This window comes from Nicrophorus vespilloides, unplaced genomic scaffold, assembly GCF_001412225.1.
Source record: "Nicrophorus vespilloides isolate i.1.1-1 unplaced genomic scaffold, Nicve_v1.0, whole genome shotgun sequence".
NCBI lineage: Eukaryota > Metazoa > Arthropoda > Insecta > Coleoptera > Silphidae > Nicrophorus > Nicrophorus vespilloides.
In genome coordinates, this window is record NW_017098979.1 from 171547 (window position 1) to 188227 (window position 16681).

General features: G+C 36.8%; 7 protein-coding genes across 9 annotated transcripts; 4 read left to right on the forward strand and 3 right to left on the reverse strand.

Annotated features, from left to right (window-relative positions):
• Positions 1-308: 308 nt before the first annotated feature.
• LOC108563768 (NTF2-related export protein) lies at positions 309-1310 on the forward strand. The gene is made up of 3 exons (XM_017922538.1): positions 309-606; positions 669-813; positions 995-1310. Exons 1-3 carry the CDS (start codon positions 511-513, stop codon positions 1168-1170), a joined length of 417 nt encoding a protein of 138 aa, XP_017778027.1. The 5' UTR covers positions 309-510; the 3' UTR covers positions 1171-1310.
• Positions 1311-1399: 89 nt separating this feature from the next.
• LOC108563766 (BTB/POZ domain-containing protein 10) lies at positions 1400-4844 on the reverse strand. 2 transcript variants are annotated; one of them, XM_017922533.1, is made up of 5 exons: positions 4265-4844; positions 3686-3796; positions 3533-3628; positions 3202-3473; positions 1400-2529 (listed from the first exon to the last, which is right to left on the reverse strand). In XM_017922533.1, the coding sequence occupies exons 1-5, from the start codon at positions 4444-4446 to the stop codon at positions 1862-1864; spliced, it is 1329 nt and encodes a 442-aa protein (XP_017778022.1). In that variant the 5' UTR covers positions 4447-4844; the 3' UTR covers positions 1400-1861. The 2 variants fall into 2 exon arrangements, with proteins under 2 accessions (XP_017778022.1, XP_017778023.1); XM_017922534.1 differs by lacking the exon at positions 3686-3796.
• Positions 4845-4954: 110 nt separating this feature from the next.
• Positions 4955-6565, forward strand: LOC108563767 (syntaxin-7). Of its 2 annotated transcripts, none has more exons than XM_017922536.1 (6): positions 4955-5078; positions 5128-5242; positions 5297-5366; positions 5422-5669; positions 5726-5865; positions 5928-6565. In XM_017922536.1, the coding sequence occupies exons 2-6, from the start codon at positions 5137-5139 to the stop codon at positions 6171-6173; spliced, it is 810 nt and encodes a 269-aa protein (XP_017778025.1). In that variant the 5' UTR covers positions 4955-5078; positions 5128-5136; the 3' UTR covers positions 6174-6565. The 2 variants fall into 2 exon arrangements, with proteins under 2 accessions (XP_017778025.1, XP_017778026.1); XM_017922537.1 differs by having other exon boundaries at positions 4955-5073.
• A 125-nt stretch (positions 6566-6690) lies between these two features.
• Positions 6691-8658, reverse strand: LOC108563765 (transcriptional protein SWT1-like). The gene is made up of 6 exons (XM_017922532.1): positions 7990-8658; positions 7749-7926; positions 7528-7689; positions 7366-7466; positions 6980-7307; positions 6691-6884 (listed from the first exon to the last, which is right to left on the reverse strand). The coding sequence occupies exons 1-6, from the start codon at positions 8536-8538 to the stop codon at positions 6751-6753; spliced, it is 1452 nt and encodes a 483-aa protein (XP_017778021.1). The 5' UTR covers positions 8539-8658; the 3' UTR covers positions 6691-6750.
• Positions 8659-9025: 367 nt separating this feature from the next.
• LOC108563782 (engulfment and cell motility protein 1) lies at positions 9026-11459 on the reverse strand. The gene is made up of 2 exons (XM_017922563.1): positions 10383-11459; positions 9026-10328 (listed from the first exon to the last, which is right to left on the reverse strand). Exons 1-2 carry the CDS (start codon positions 11295-11297, stop codon positions 9117-9119), a joined length of 2127 nt encoding a protein of 708 aa, XP_017778052.1. The 5' UTR covers positions 11298-11459; the 3' UTR covers positions 9026-9116.
• Positions 11460-11696: 237 nt separating this feature from the next.
• On the forward strand, positions 11697-14301 carry LOC108563734 (putative RNA polymerase II subunit B1 CTD phosphatase RPAP2). The gene is made up of 6 exons (XM_017922489.1): positions 11697-11869; positions 11921-12197; positions 12253-12377; positions 12430-13860; positions 13918-14064; positions 14122-14301. Exons 1-6 carry the CDS (start codon positions 11805-11807, stop codon positions 14294-14296), a joined length of 2220 nt encoding a protein of 739 aa, XP_017777978.1. The 5' UTR covers positions 11697-11804; the 3' UTR covers positions 14297-14301.
• Positions 14302-14489: 188 nt separating this feature from the next.
• Positions 14490-16679, forward strand: LOC108563733. The gene is made up of 9 exons (XM_017922488.1): positions 14490-14610; positions 14676-14875; positions 14946-15050; positions 15112-15276; positions 15344-15592; positions 15664-15800; positions 15904-16044; positions 16100-16332; positions 16396-16679. The coding sequence occupies exons 1-9, from the start codon at positions 14493-14495 to the stop codon at positions 16677-16679; spliced, it is 1632 nt and encodes a 543-aa protein (XP_017777977.1). The 5' UTR covers positions 14490-14492.
• Positions 16680-16681: the final 2 nt, after the last annotated feature.

A 16681-nucleotide genomic window follows, 5' to 3' on the forward strand; every position in this document is an offset into this window, starting at 1 on the left:
TATATATATAAAAAATATATGTTTGCTATATGAAATATTTGTTTTTGTTTGACACTTTTATCCTGTTGTTGTAGTGGTATAATTGAGTAAAAGTTGAAAGATAGATTATACCATGCTGTGCAACTTAAGAAGATTAATTTGACCTATGCAACCACCTTACCATTAAATTTAAAAATACGTTTAGTATAACAATATAATACTTAATCCATATTTAATTAACAACAATATATGTTAAAAATAATCAAGAGTTGCAGCGTACTTTGTCATAATGAATTGACATATTAAGTTTAGCAGAATGGCAACATTGATGTAAACACATGTTCCAATCAAAACAATTTACAAATATTTCAAACATTATTTTGGATATAGACCTCTTCTATACTAGTTTTAAAGCAAAACCCAAATAAAACAGTTGATCCTGGTGAATTTCTTAAGTATAAAGTGAGTTTGCTTAAAGGTGTCTGTTGTGTAAACCTGTTAATAATTATTTTGTAAAACAAAGTGATAACAATGGATCCAAATTTAAAAGCTAAAATTGACCAAGCCTGCAGAACAGCAGAGGAATTTACAAAAGTGTATTATGAGTCTGTTGATAAGAAGAGACATGTAAGTATATTAACAGTGTGGTTGAGAATTGGGAACATAACCTTAAAATATTTTCTTTGTAGCTCATTTCCAAGTTGTACCTAGACACAGGTTTGCTAACATGGAATGGCAATGGTATAACTGGATGTGAACCCATCCAGAAATTCTACATTGAACTTCCATCAACTGATCACACTGTGGTTACATTGGATGCACAGCCTGTTTATGGTAATATTAATGTTTCTTCCTCTTTTAAGATGTTTTGGATTCAATTTAGTTGAATTTAACAGTAAAATAATAGTGATTATGATTTACTTTAATTTTATATTTAAATGTAACTAATTCTGTCTATTCTAAGTTATTTAAGAAACTTATTCAGTATTTTATTAATATAATCGATTTATTATAGATATGGCTGTGAATGGGCAACTGACCTTTTTGATTCAAGTTAGTGGACACGTAAAATACCAGAACAAAAGTGCGAAGACTTTCCAGCAAAGTTTCGTCGTGACGGCCCTCGGTGATAAATGGAAGATAGTGAGCGATTGCTTCAGACTGCAAGAGCCACTCTCAGCTGAAAAATAATAATATCTATCTACTTGCTGTGAATAATGTGAAATGAAAGAAAAAAAAACAGGGATTCATACATGTAAGCTATATTCGCTTCCTTTTTTTTTTAATAATGACTTTATCAATAATAATAAATATCAATGGGTATAAAACACTATAAGCTATAATAATAATGTGAATATAATCAGACTCATATAGTTTTTCCTCTTCCCTTCATTCGACTTTCCCCCCTTCTTCCTTCTCATCATCATCACCATCAATTCATTCCTTTAACTTATATAATTCTTTGATACCTTTCAACTGCATTAAAAGTGAGCAAATGAAACAAAAAATAATAAAAATAATAATACATAGACTAAACTTATTTCAGTCTCAAGGGTTCACGAAAGTAAGAAATCAATGTGTGCGCAAATGTAACATGAAAATAATAATTAAATGAAGAAACATACAGGAATGTATATAAAAAAAAACTAAGTGCTACACAACATCGCTCGGTAAAGTTTAAGGCATAAATACGTTTTTGGCGGCAATATTATTTTTTTGTTTCGTTTGATTTGTTCTTCTGTTGTGCACAAGCTAAATTTCCCTTTAAGAAAGTATATATATATACATACATATAAATATATATATATATAAATGAAATTCCACCCCCTTTTCCCCCTATAATATATATATATATATAGGTTTATATAAAATAGTTTCGATTTTAACCGTTCAGTTGGTTCTCATCTGGGGGGACGTTGTCCAAGTCGATGATGCCCCCCCAGACGGCGCCCTCCTCGTGGTCACCCATCGGGGGCATCTCCAATGGCAGTATCTGTATTGGGTCTGATATGGTATTGTTAATGGGATTACCTCTGGAATCCAATTCGAGAGCCGGATCGGCGGTGGCCTCGGCCAAATTCGTTACGCTCTTCGATTTTACGCACTGGAAATCGACGTGCCTGCTCTTCGCCTCCTCTTTCTCCCAGGACATGTGGATGAACGGACGTTGGACGTAATTGTAGATCACCTCCGCTCTGCCGCCAGGACGTTTACGCACCTTCTCCTTGTAAGTGGGATAACCCTCGATTCCCAATCTTATTTTCTTCAGACCTCTATCCTTCAGCACCTGCTTCGCCACGTCCCTATTCTCGATATACTTGAAGAACCTGTACATCGTTGTGCTGTTTACAGTCTGCGAGTGTTCCTCGCCCATCTGCGGAGGATACTCCTCATCCCAATCGACGGTGTCGTCGTCCAGCAGTACCACGATGTGGCATTCGCGATCACCTCTCTCCGCAGAATTCACCATCAACGGCAGAATCAGATCCTCTAAGAACACTTCAAATTGACATCTTGCGCCTTCATTAGATAACTCATGGAGCAAACCACCTTAAAAAAAGAACAAAATATAAATAATCCAATAATATAAGAATTCAAATACTAAGCTAAGATATATAGACTTTAGTCTCCTTGAAAATGACTAATATATAAAAAAAGAACAATACACATAATGGAATTCTAATAAGAATCGCTTAGAGACGTCTTTCTCCGATCGTAATACACTTTACTGTAAAATAACAATATTCCATGAACAAATAGAAAAAATGCATAAATCTAGAAAACATAAAAATGTATTAAAAAAAATGAAAGATAACTCCAACTTCAAAGAACTTTAAAATTTTCATGAAATGCAAAATTTAAGTAATCATGTTCTAAAGCAGTGGTCTCCAACTGGTAGACCGCAGAGATAATATATTTGCAATTTTTGTTTTTAGAATCTTATTTTTATGTTTTGGCCAGCGAGATTCAATATTTTGCGTTTAGTGGTCCGTGAGTTCTAGAGTACTTAACAAAATCAAAGAACAATTTCCGAAATGGAGAAACTTATTTCATTATCTTAAGCAAAGCTAGACTAGACTATACAAATTGAGTATGATTACGATAAAGTACAATCAGAATAAACAATAACATATATATATATAGAAATATAATATGATAACTGACTAAATAATGTCCAATTGGACATCAATTAAGATTCATTTTTTTTTTGTATTTACTTACGTAAATTTTGGCAGCGAATTGTTTGAGCATCGAAAGGGACTAGCAAGTAATCGCAAGCCTCCCTCAATTCTTGAACGGACACAGTTGGTGGACATCTAATCATGCCGCCTTTGTAAAACTCCAAAATCGATCTAAAAACCATCGCCGAAATACCCTCGGCCAGCTCGAATTCCCCTCTGTCGTTCGGATGCGTTATATCCAAACCCGAGCCGAACATTCGACCTAACATAGTGTTTGGATGCGCCGTGAATATTGCAGGATCCACCACGAACCTGAAACCGCGACGTACGAATTAAAGTAAAAAAAATAAAATACAAAACACTGGTATTACCTGGTATTGTCGACAACCAACGTGATCCTGTCTTCACTGGCAACTGTATTGCATGAAATGCCTTTAGCCTGTCCAACATTTTGCATAACACGAGACCTGCAACAATTAAGGCTTATGTTAGATACCTGCAGAGACTGAATGGTCAGAGTGTACCTATTTCGGGCAGCACCACTATGGCATTGGGTAGGTACAGTGTGACACCTTGGATCCGAAATTGAAGAGCGTAAGACAAGGCACGGTTTGGGCTTGGAACATGAACCATAACTACGCAAAGCATGTACCATGTTTTCATAAGAATAAACACCAAACTGACTTAAATGTATCATTCATGGTGACAGACAATCAGACAATGCAAATAAATAAAATGCATGGTGAAATTTCAATGGAGCAGTGACAAATGGATGGATGGGGAAAATAAAACCACCAAACAGATTGTGTCTACATGAGAGAAAGGCAAGCACATATCATTGTTTATTTTGATAAAACTGTGCCTAACTGCTTAGGAGGTGTCTGTCATATGCACTGTGTGTATGTATGTGTGTTTCTGTGTGTATATCTATCTGTCTGTCTATGAGGGAAGAACAATGGAAAATCAGAGAGTGTAGAAATGTGGTTCAGGATGCAAATTATCATGCTCCAATCAAATTGACTACTTGCACACACATACACTGACTACTAAATAGCTAATGCAAAGTGCACAGAGATGGAAATTGGCATGTTACAAAATCATACCTCATACGGTTTTTGAAAACTCTTCGTCTGCGGTCATCGTTGTAATCTTCGGTATCGCTGCTTGTGTCGTTATTCTGGTATAGGTGTCTTTCGCTCGCTCCTGCCATGCTGATGCTCGGCAGCAGACACTGGACGATGAAATTGAAATAAACTAAACAGTCGTTCGAACTAATCCAGAACATAAAAGAGAACACAACGTGAAGAAATAGACGAAATCAGATGAACTGTCAAATGCGATGGTCGAAAACAGAACGGACAGAAGAAGGATGGCATTCGCAACATTCGGCCGCTGAAACTTTATAAAAAGCAACGTTCACAACCAACGCGCGCATTGTTCGAATCGAACGATTAATACGAGCGAGATCCCAAGTAATTTAACAGTTTCAGCTGATTCATTTCCAATTTGCAAAATCGCTCTGCCATCTATCGTCTGCAAATTTTTGTCTATCAGTGCTTTCCAACCTTTTGTACTATTCAAAACTGTAGCTTCTTAAAACTTAAAAACCTGATTAATAACAGTAGTGAGAGCAGTTGGTTATTAAAAATTGATTTGTTTTCAATAGCAACGTGTTAAGGAAAATGAATAACTGTATGTAAAATGGTTTGTTTTTATTATCATTCCATTGGCACGCATTGTAGCTGGGTGGACACTGAAAATGATTACAAAGCTGTCAAATCTGACGTTTAAAGTGGAGTGACCAGGAGTGACTCAGTTTCGTTTAATAGGAATAATCGATTTTAATAACATTAAATACAAATTAATTAATTATTGCGTTACAGTCGACGCATGGAACAATAAACGCCGATTCGTAAGGTTCATTTTGCCCATTAAAATTTACACATTCAACAAAATTATCTTGCAGTAAGTGATAATGGAGAGTTTTTCATCGTACCAGAATGGGAGTTCTAATAGGGAACAGGACTTCCAGAAACTGTCCCAGACCATTGGATCAAGTATCCAAAAGATTTCCCAAAATGGTGAGAACATAATGAAACCATAAACATATAGGCTAATTGTCTTTTCTCTTGTAGTGTCCTCAATGCAAAGGATGGTCAACCAAGTTGGCACCAATCAAGATTCACCAGAATTAAGGAAGCAATTGTAAGCATTTTCTTATCACGTCGTAAAACAAGTTTCTCAATCAGTTGTGTTCCAGGCATAACATTCAACATTACACCCAGCAACTTGTAAAGGACACAAATGGATACCTCAAAGATTTGCAAACGGTTCCTTCAAGCGTATCGCAATCCGAGCAGAGACAGAGGAAAATGCAGAAGGAGAGGTTGCAAGATGAATTCACGTCTGTGCTGAACCTTTTCCAGGCCGCTCAGAGGAGCGCCGCGTCGAAAGAGAAGGATCTGGTTAATAAGGCTAGAGCTCAGGCGTTCGGCGACCCATTTCTGCGTAAATAAATTGGATTAATAATCAACTGTAGTAATAATCTCGATTGAACGTTTCAGCGCCTTACAAGAAAGATAATCAATTGATTGAACTGCAGGATAGCAGTGCTTCGAGGCAACAGCAGCAAGTGCAGTCGTTACAGGAGGAAGCTGATTTGAGAGCGTTAGAGGAGCAGGAGCAGTCCATTAGGCAACTCGAGGTAAAATTGTATTTAATTGATAATTTGTTACCGTTATTTAATTCATATTTCCTTCCTTTTAGAGCGATATTAACGACGTGAATCAAATATTCAAAGAGCTCGGCGCTATGGTGCATGAGCAAGGCGAGATCGTCGATAGTATCGAAGCGAGTGTCGAACATACCGAGCATTACGTTTCCGAGGGTGTGCATCAGCTGCACGAGGCCAGTAACTACAAGAATAAAATTCGCCGAAAGAAAGTGATCATCGCGTTGATTGCTGCAATCGTTTTAACTGTGATTATTCTAATTATCGTTTACAGTCGCTGATGGGAATACGTTGTTCTCATTTTTTTAATTATTTTTCTTTCTTAACAAAAATATTGGAGTAAACGTCTTTTACTTATATTTAATAATATTCGGCAATATTTTATTTATATTATAATAATATTATATCTTATAACCGATTGCTTTCATTTAGGTTTTAGTGTATGTATATATACAGTGGATTTTAATTAATTTTCCGTTACGCAATTGCTCGGTGAAATTATATTTTTGTATTTTTTATCCTTACTATACGAGTATTGTTCATAGCGATTTGTTATCCGATTAATTGATATAAGTGTTAACAGAACTAAAACTGAATTATAGAGTTGTAACTAAATTCGAAGATTTATTTATAACATTAAGAAACTAAAAATATATTCGTTGTAACAAAACCAGAAACGTATATTTCCTTTGTATATTTTCACCTCACCAAAATTTGTACTGTTATTAATAATAACTTCTTCAATTGGTACACACTACATATAAAACATGTAGCTTGATTTATTAGTAAAATATATATATATAAATATAATTTTTCATTTTCAGTAACGTAACAAAAGGAAATAAAGAAATTTGTATTTTAAAACTGTTTCTTGATGTCGGTAACTTCTTCGATGCACTTCTGTATGTTCAATTGGTACATGGGTTTCCCGGCTTTTAAATATAAAAGCAGCGACAGCGAAAGTTCGATCAAAGTGTGTTCATTAATGTCCTCTAAAAATGATAATGTTAATGATATCTGTTAAACCAATCCATTCAAAATATTTGAGATTTGAAAGTAAACATAGTGAATGTATGATGTTACCCACCGCTGTCCAATAAATCGCTGAGATCGTTGATAACTTTGCGGCACTGTTTCTGCATGCCACTTCTGAAAAGATCATCGTAAGATTTCTTCATGTACGATACGCACTTCTTAAACTCCCATGGTAAATCGGATGATTCAACGAAGGAATCGCTTTTCAATATATAAGACAGCAGAAAAGATATTGATTTCGAAACATTTTCGATAGCATCCACTTGATTTTTCGTTTTCTTGTAATTCCGCAAAAACTCCAATACTTTGGTAGGACAGTAGGGATCGATTTTGTTGATTAAACATTTGTTCCTTAGATTAACATCACTTGACATCAATATCTGAAATAATTGATCAATTACCTGTAGGAAAATTAAATGGGTAATTCGTGTGTGTTACAGTGGTATTCTGCTGAGCTATGCGCAAACAACTGCCGAGAATTGAATCGTCTGCGGATCTGCCTTGGTACTGGTTTTGAGCTGACTCCATGGCCGATTCACCTTCAACAAAAAAGTCGAAAATTCAAAAATTGAACGAGAAAAAGCGCGAAAAATAAATTACCAATTAAATTATCCTTCTTGGCCACCAAGCATTCATTTATAAATTTAATTGCTTTCCTGCATTCTTTCTGCAACTGTTTTGATTTGACCCCATATCCATCCTTAAAATAGTCTAATTCTTGAATGACCATCCATGGAACATATATCACAGGTTTGGTGTCATCTTAAAAAAGAACATGAATTATATTACTATAACAAATTACAGAACAAAATAATACTGACCACAAAAAGTTATTTTTAAAATGTCTATTATAGTTTGTAGTTTGTCAATAAAAACGTTAGTGTCAACAACAATATAAATATTGTCTGATTTTTGAATGTTCTCATACTTTAAATTGAAGTAACTGAAATTTGTCTTCTGAGGACTGCCATCCTCTCTTTGCTTTCTCAAAGATTGTATCTGTAGGCAACAATTGAATTAATTAATATTTAATGTGGAGATTAATTAATGATTTATTCTTACATCATCCAGGATATGTTCTTCAGACATAGAAGCATTATCAGTGTCCATTTCCATATCACAGTTATCCAGATCTCTCTCAGTGCTTGCATTGCAAATCAATGATACATTTGACAAATCTGAATGGTACATGGAATCACCAGATGAAGACACAACAGCAGTTTCATGTTTCTTCAATGGTGGTTCCACATCAGAAATATCTATTGTACTTGTTCTCTTGTTTGGAGTTGAAGTGATCATATGGCAATTTGATACATTATTGTTGTGTGCAGAGATGTTTGGACTGCTCGGACACATCTTTGTTGAATTTAGTCTGGACTGTGCCGGAGTTGTGACATTGTGATCATCAGATTTTACCCGCTTCTTAATGGGACTCTCAGAACTGCCCAAGCTTGCTCTCAACCTCTTCAATCTGTTATTTGCAAGACACCTCTCTTCACCTCTGGATATTTGTACTGGCTCTTTATGGACTGACTCCTTGCATGGACTTTGTGTGTTTCCCTTATTACGTCTTCGCCCTTTCAAAATTTTTCGCTCTGCCGGAAATTCCATATCGCTTAAGCATTTAAACAACCCAACCAACTGATTTTTTTTTTTTTGAAGATCCCTCGCTTTTGAAGGTTATATTCACATATACAAATCAAAACAAATAAGAAAAGAAAGTGGCGTTGTTTTAACTATCTACCAACTTTTTATTTGTATTTAATTTTGTTAGGTTTGCAACATGAAGTTAAGTATATACAGTAAGAACCTTCATTTACGAATAAATTCGTTCTTCCGCAAACACTTCTTTTTGAAAGTGCAATTAGTTAAATCTGGAAATAAAGTAAAGATTAAATAATAATTAACATACATTGAAATGAGTTTTATTTGTATCAAAATATATGTGCAATATTATCAGTAATATGCAAAATTAATATATATCATTGCAATTAATATACATGCAAAAAAATGATGAGAAAATGATATAATAAAAATATAACAAATATCAATATAACTATAACCTAAATAAATTAATAAATAAGATATATTCGATAAAATATGTTTGTACTTAAACAATAATAATAATAATAGATACTATTAAAAACGTTGATAATTGTGACTGGATATGATATTTTTGGTTAAAATAGCTACTGTAACTCGTAATAAAAGCTGTAATGTGGAGGATCTGGAGGAATGATGGGTGGATCCTGCGGTATGGTCACACCTTCCGCATCTAAAAGACGCAGCTTTATTTCCATCGAGAGAAGCGTATCCAAATCCTTTTCAGTCTCTTTGCTTTGCATTTTATTCCCCAACAGTCCATTAATGCCATCAGTCCAATAAGCGAAAGCGAGTTCATCCGGAGCTACACAATCTAAGGACATCAGATCAACTCCTTCCAAGGCCAACGAGAAGGCGAGCTGATGGGAAGCCTTCCTTCCCCTCATATGGGGACAGTCTTTTCCAATGTACAAAGCCTTTATATCGGAGACAGCCAGTTTCGAAGCCAACTCTTCAGCGCTGGGAGCGCTCTTCTCATCGCAATCACCGTAATGAAGAACCTTATGGTTCGGGGACAATCGCATGAACCAGAATTTATCTTTAATTCGTTGACCGCGCGCCGAGTACTTCGTAAACCTCGTTCCCTCCACCAAGTACGTCAATCGCTGTTGAGTGATCAAATTGAGTATGTCCGGTGTTATTTGCTCCCTCAGCTCGACGATTGGTCTCGCATGAGATTCCCACTCCTCTCTAGAAGTACGCTCCTGCTGCCATAGACTAGTAATTTCGCTGTACGTCAGCGACTGCAACCTCTGCCTTAATTGCTCCAACGACAAAGGCGAAGTCTGCAACGCCCTTATGATTTGCTCCCTAACAACGCTAGCCACCTTACCGAAATCCTCGGAAGTTGCTCTCATCTCCTTCCATGTCTTATTTAGAAGAACGATGCAGATGCAGAAAGTCTCCTCGAATGGATAATCGTTAGCGAAGAATAGCGGTTGGAAAGTGGCTCCTTGCTCTGCAGGCGGTTCTCCGATCTTCAACAATTCGCATAAGATTTTCACCAATTCAACGCTGGCCCTGCCGAAGGGACATTCGTGTTCGTCGGCTCTGCAGCTGTTCTCCAACACCAATTTTGTATAATTATCCGGATGATTCCTGGCAAAATACACCATACAATCGAGAGCCAACAAACCGGGCGGAGTTTCCGTAAAGTCCAGAGCTGGATTAATATCATTCTTGAAGCCCAACTTTTTGTAGTCCCTCGTGAAACCGCCTGGACCCCTCATGCTTCCAGCACCTTCACTGTCAAAAGCTATTTTCCTTAGCTCCTTAATTTTGTCATGACCATCTTGATCCTGCAAAACAAAAATGTTTAGATAATAATTTCGAAATTTTGAACAAAATAATACCTGAGGGTCCATTTTCGTGACCATCCTCTGTTCGAACAAGCCCAAAATTAAAGTTTGCAGCACGTACAATTGATGAGCCATTTCGGCGCCTTCAGCGGCTCCAGTTTGAATTATGTTATTTTGTATAACAACCCTCAGCTGCTTTGAAATAAGTGTCGCCGCCACCGATTTCCTTTTAACGTAATCAGCCTTTGTCAATAATGCGTTTATCAATGCAACAGTGTTCTGCTGAACCACAGACGTTTCTTGCAAATGTGTGATCAATGATGTAACTGGAACCTCTCTCTCTACTTGCTCATAGCCTTGGCTATGATTGAGAACAACATTCTCCAGAATTGATAAAGCTGCTTGATTGATATCCTCATCCTGGGATGTGTTCACCAGACCTGCAACTCTGTTGATAAATGCCACATCCAGAATCTCCCATGAAACTATCCCATGTTCCATCAGCTCAACAAAAGAGAGCAATGTGTGTGCCAGTACTGTGCCTTTACTGTTGCCAGCCTCAATCTGCTTAATGATCAGAGTCAAACCTTGCTTGTTAATGAATTCCAAAGCAAATGTAATATCAGAACTGAGCTTGGACAACTTCTGTATAGCCATGGCTTTATCCTCTGGAGAACCTGCAGTGAACTTATGCAAAATATCTTGAGCAGTCTTCAGAGGAGAGAACTCCAACCTCAAGACAGACCCATTCTTCACCTCATTCCTGTTCTTCTCAGTGATGTAGTTTCTATTGTTGTTATCATTGAACTGAAGTGCATACTGCTCAGGTTCAGCAAGACCCCACTGGTTGCAGAGCTCCTGTATTATACAGGTGAGTGGTTGTTTTTGATTGAATTCCGTCAGATTTGGCACTTGATTGGTCATCTCGACGGCAATCTTGACGATGTTCGAATCTTTGATCGCAGGCATCTTGAGATTCTGTTTCCTATCCAGTACGGTGAATAATAAACCTCTAGCACACCTCTGAAACACTGTGTATTTAAATTATTTTCCCATAATGAAAATAAACCAAAATAAACAATTATTGGTGCCACTCCCAGACCATATATCCGCAGCAACTGTTACCAACAAGGAAATAAGGAAATCTGAAGATGTTGAGTTGAAGAATCATTAACACGAATGCCACTACTGTAAAAAGTAGTTTCAAATTTATTATAAATATATTCAACTGATAGTAATTATTGATATTGTAACAATCTCATTAAATTTAATGAATTTTAAGTAATTATTAATAATTTGCAACTTTAAAAATTATCAAATTATAACAGTCTGATGTGTTGCCTACTCTTGCTACAATATTCATTTGCCTTCTTGTTTTCATTCAGCATCAGCTGGTATCAGCTTCAGTTACTATTATTTCAATAAGATTTATTGATGAAAGTGTAGTGGTTTAATAGTATAAATAAGTGATTTAAAATGCAGGATTCCATGAAGGATTATATTCGTATCACAACCAATACTAAGGAGGAACCCAAAATAAAGTAAATTGTAACCTATTTGATTCTCTATAGTTTAATACATTTTTTTGCTAGGAAAGAGAACCTTCCAACTTTAGAGCATAAGATAAAGTGTGAAAATTATGCTCAGAGAATTGTGCTATTCTTAATTGAAGGCAAACATAAGCCAGATCCCTTCATGTGGAGTTTAAATTTCATTGACCCCGAGAATTACCAAGATGTTGTGGAAGAACGATCAGTCACCAAATTGTGTGGATATCCTCTTTGTGGAAAAAGGATTCCAGATATGCCAAATAAGCAATATTACATCTCAACAAAGATGAACAAGGTTTTTGATATCACTGAAAGGAAAGTAAGTGTCTGTTTATTTTTCTGTGTGATTGTTTGATTTAGCTTTGGGTTTTTAGAACTTTTGTAGTAATTACTGCTATCAGGCAAGCTGTTTCATAAAAAATCAAATTGATACAAGTCCCTTGTGGCTGAGAAAACCAGAAAACTTTCTTAAATACAAATTGATGGATGAGCAAAAATTGTAAGTTCACTTATTTAAATATGATTAAATCTATATTTATCTTTAATTGCAGTTTATCTCCAGGCATTGAAATTGATCAGGGTATTGTGAAAGTGGAAGAAAAGGCTTTCACATCAGTGTCCAGTTTTACTGAGGCATGTTTGGATGAAGCCCAGCAATTTGAGAAACTCAATGAACCAGATTTTCCAGATTTCGAAGAAACTGATATAAATTTAAAACCCAAATCAATTTTGAAGTCAAAAATTAAGGTTGGGTCTAAATATAAGGGTGGTGAGAGTGAGAAAACTGATGTAAATAAGATAGCAGAAGAAATCGAAGATAAATTGGTTATTGGCACTGGGAACGCGGATAAGAAGAAGCATGTGAAGTTTTCGAATCTTTCAGAGACCGAGATGGATGCAAAACCGTCGGGTTCAAAAACTCGAAGTCAGAAGGAGATCGATGATCTGAATGATAGCATCGCGCAGATTTGTAAAACGATAAAAATCAAATTGAAAACAAACGATAATTTCGGTGACGTTCAAATGAAACCGGTTCAATCGATTTTGGAAAAGGATTTGGAGGAACGGACTAAACCTATAATTTTGGATAATGCCAAAATCGAGGAAGCTGTAGCTAAAGTGAACTCTTCCGCTAAACACAACCAGAGAAAACCAATTTTGATAGAAACAAAATTGAATCCGGAAGTTAGTGCGAATAGGGAGAAGATAATGTTTTACATGAAGAATACGCCGAAGGATGTGTTGATAAAGCAGGACTTGCCTAAATACACGAAGAAAATCATCGAGAAAATTAAAGATCCGCAAGAAGATGTCGGCGCGAAGAATGTTATTGAGAAAGTAAAGAAAATGCGGAGCGGTGTAAGTAAAGTGGACGGAGATTTGCAAAAGGTTTTGGCCAAATTGAAAAGCAAAGAGAACAAGTCGAAATCTTCGATTCTGATAACCGCCGTTAAAAACCCGGAGGCTCCGAAGGCTAAGAAAGCGGACATTAAAGATAGTCTGAAACCGAACGACGAGAACATCGAATCTTTCAAAAAGATTTACAAGAAATGGCTGACCATTGAAAGTTTCATTTTTTTGCACGGCGAGGATAAAGTCAAAGCGACGCTAAACGAAGAGAAGTTGAATGATTATTTTGAAAATCTGAAAATCGCCGAACTGGAGACGGCACAGCAAATGAAGTACATGGCGATCTGCAAGAAAATGCATCTCAAGGAATTGGCGGAGGAGCAGTTCGATAATTCCATGTTGGAGAGGAGCACGAAACCGCCTCCTGATTTCGAGCAACTGAAGAGTGATAGCAAAGAGATGACCATCAAGGTGAACTCGTACTTTTCCGGTGGAATGTACGAGAAGGAGGATACGAATTTCCCAAGTAAAACCGAAGGCGAGGAAGATAATCCTGCCGTTTTGCCTCTTGCGGACGTGTGTTCTAGGAACGCGATGAGGAAGAAGATTTTCCTTAATTCTGCAATGAAATAGTGAGAAGCTTAAATCTGCATTGGTTGATTCGAATTTGTTAACTTTGTCGGTTTTAGCATCAATCAGCACGCAAAGGAGTTAGGATTGGGGGAGTGCGAGGCGGAAGATGTTCAGTACTTCTTGGAAACGTTCAAATTGGAATCGGATAATGTTGTGTTCAGGCCGAGGATGTGGAGCTTGATCGCAGTCACTTTTATTTTCGTGTAAGTTCCAACAATTCCTTTTTTTATAAATTTATTAATTCATTGACGTTCCATTAGATTGACCGTCAAGGATGAGGCTTTGAAGTCCAAGTTACGATCCACGGAGGCTCTAAATTACAAACGCGCTCTGTTCGAACAAACGAAAGACTGCGATGCGTTCCTATCAGACATCGTTTGTTTCTTTGAAAGTATCGATTCATTTGTAAGGCAATTCATTACGAGTGATCAATAATTGCAAATTTATTTATTGATTTTAATTTATATAAAGTTTTTATTTTTTATTTTGAAATCGTCATTTCTTTTCACGTTCATCCCAATTTCCTTTCCTATTCCTATTAACTAATGCCAAGTTTGATGTGCGGAATATCGCAGTTGTGACGTGACAAATCGGTTTTGGACTTTTGTCAGAATCGCGATTTGCTGCGACGATGAGCCAACGCGAAAACATGCTCTCCGCAAAGAGAGTGAGGGAACATAAGATTTGCGACTCGCGATGGTTGGCGCACGACAAGATTACACAGTACAAGGGAATAGTGAAGTTATACAGTCAGTACACAGCGGTATCCATTCTCTGAATGTTCGAAGAAGTAATCCACGTTCTGATTTTGCAGAGGGTCGCAAGAGCACCGGCTCCACGGCCATGGATATTGAAGTTAAAGAGTTGAGCAACGAGGTGCAAGTGCTATCCAATAAGATAAAAACGAACAGGGAATCTTTGGATAACATCCTATCTGGAAGCAGGCATTTGACGGAGAACGTTCTGGTTACGCACAAGGAGTTGCAGCTCAAGAATCGCGGAAACTCTCCGTTGGTAATTCTTCGATCGATAATTGTTAATCGAGAATGAGCAAAGAGTTATTTATAATTATATCATTTCATAGGAAATCATTGAATCTTTAAAACAGAACATATTTCTGAACAGGAAAAAGATTGATATGCTGCATTTCAAGCGAAAGGAACTTAGTTTTAGATTATCTAATCTTGCGGTGATTCTGCTTATATTGTAAATATACACATTAAATTGGTAATGGTAGAATTATTTTGCAGCTGGAGAAGGCCGAGTACGAATCGTACACGAAAGAACACCCGAAACTACCAGTGGAGATCGAATGCGGACGTATTACTGGTAAAGTTCAGGATAGGATTTTATTGACTGAAGCTGCGATCTCCGTGAGGAACACGTACAGAACGATGATCAAAATATTACAAAAAGTATACAATACGTTAATTATTAATATAGACAACATTTTTTTTTATAGCAATTGCTTGAATTTTCTAGGATCGTATATTTTACGATCAACTTTTGGAGACGCTGAAGAGGGACCAGGTCGACCAATCGAAGTGCATCTTTCAGATGACGGTGCTCGGTCAGTTGGCAGTCGAGCAGATGGACGATGATCGACTTAACTTCTTCGAGCTTCAGAAGTGCGTCAAAGAATCGTTGTCCAGACGCAAAATAGATTTGCAGAAAGTGCACGAGCAATTGAACGAGTTCCCAAAGAACATGACCATGATCGTCAGAATGGATGTGCGTCACAACATTAAAAAATAAAAGTATGTTAATATTTTTCATATTTATTAATGTTTTATGATTTCCAGGAGGATGAGACAACTTACGGCCTCGAAATCGACGACGAGTTCGAAGAGGTCAAGAGATCCTTGAAGACTGTCGAGAAGGTTTTGAAAACGCTGAAGGAGGCGGTTTTCGTAAATAAATACGAGAAAATCCTACCATGGTATGTTTAAATTCTCAATTGTTTTACCTATCATTTGTTTAAGTTTATCAATTCAAAATAAGACTATTGAACATTACTTAATGTAAATTGCTTATTTCTTTAGTTTGAAGGATCAGTTGACTATTACCGAGAAACTGACTACAATTAAGACGAAGAATTTGAATGACACGCAAGAACTTGGCAAGAGGATCGAGCACGCCAAGGTGAATTTGGAGCGGTGCAAAAATGAGGATAATTTGAGCAGGTTGAGAATTCCGTACGAACTTTGAATATTTGAAATTTTATTGTGAGTTGAGCAGTTTCGAAGCTTCCTGTAAAGAGTTTCTGGGGAAGATCGAGGTTTTCAAGAAGAAGCTGAACAAGTGCACGCAGAGGAAGGAGATCGTCGGAAAGAAAATCATTCAGGCGCATTTAGGCCTGAAGTCCATCTACTGCCTATGCAAAGCAATCAACAAAAATAAATCGCACGACGGGAAAAAAACGGAAATTAATATTACTTTTTCCGCAGAGGACGTGGATTACCCGGAAAAAGGTTTTTAATTTCTTCATATTATTTTTGTGTTTAACATTTCGAATGTTCTTAATTGTGTTGCAGCTACTGAAATGGTCGAAGTTATCATCAACAAATTGAACATGTTGGATTCTCTGATGCGAACGCACAACATGGGCATCACTGACGACATGCAAATGGATCATTACAGAGCTTATTCGGTTTTGAATCAGGAATTTCACGAGCCGACGGTTAATTTCGATGTAAACGCCGAGCCGATGGAGGATTTCGATGAGGTGCGAACGGATAACACCGTCTTAACCAGACACGAAATAAAGGAGATGAGCAGGTTAATGGTGCAGAAGAACAAGGAGGAACAGCTGTTTTAAGT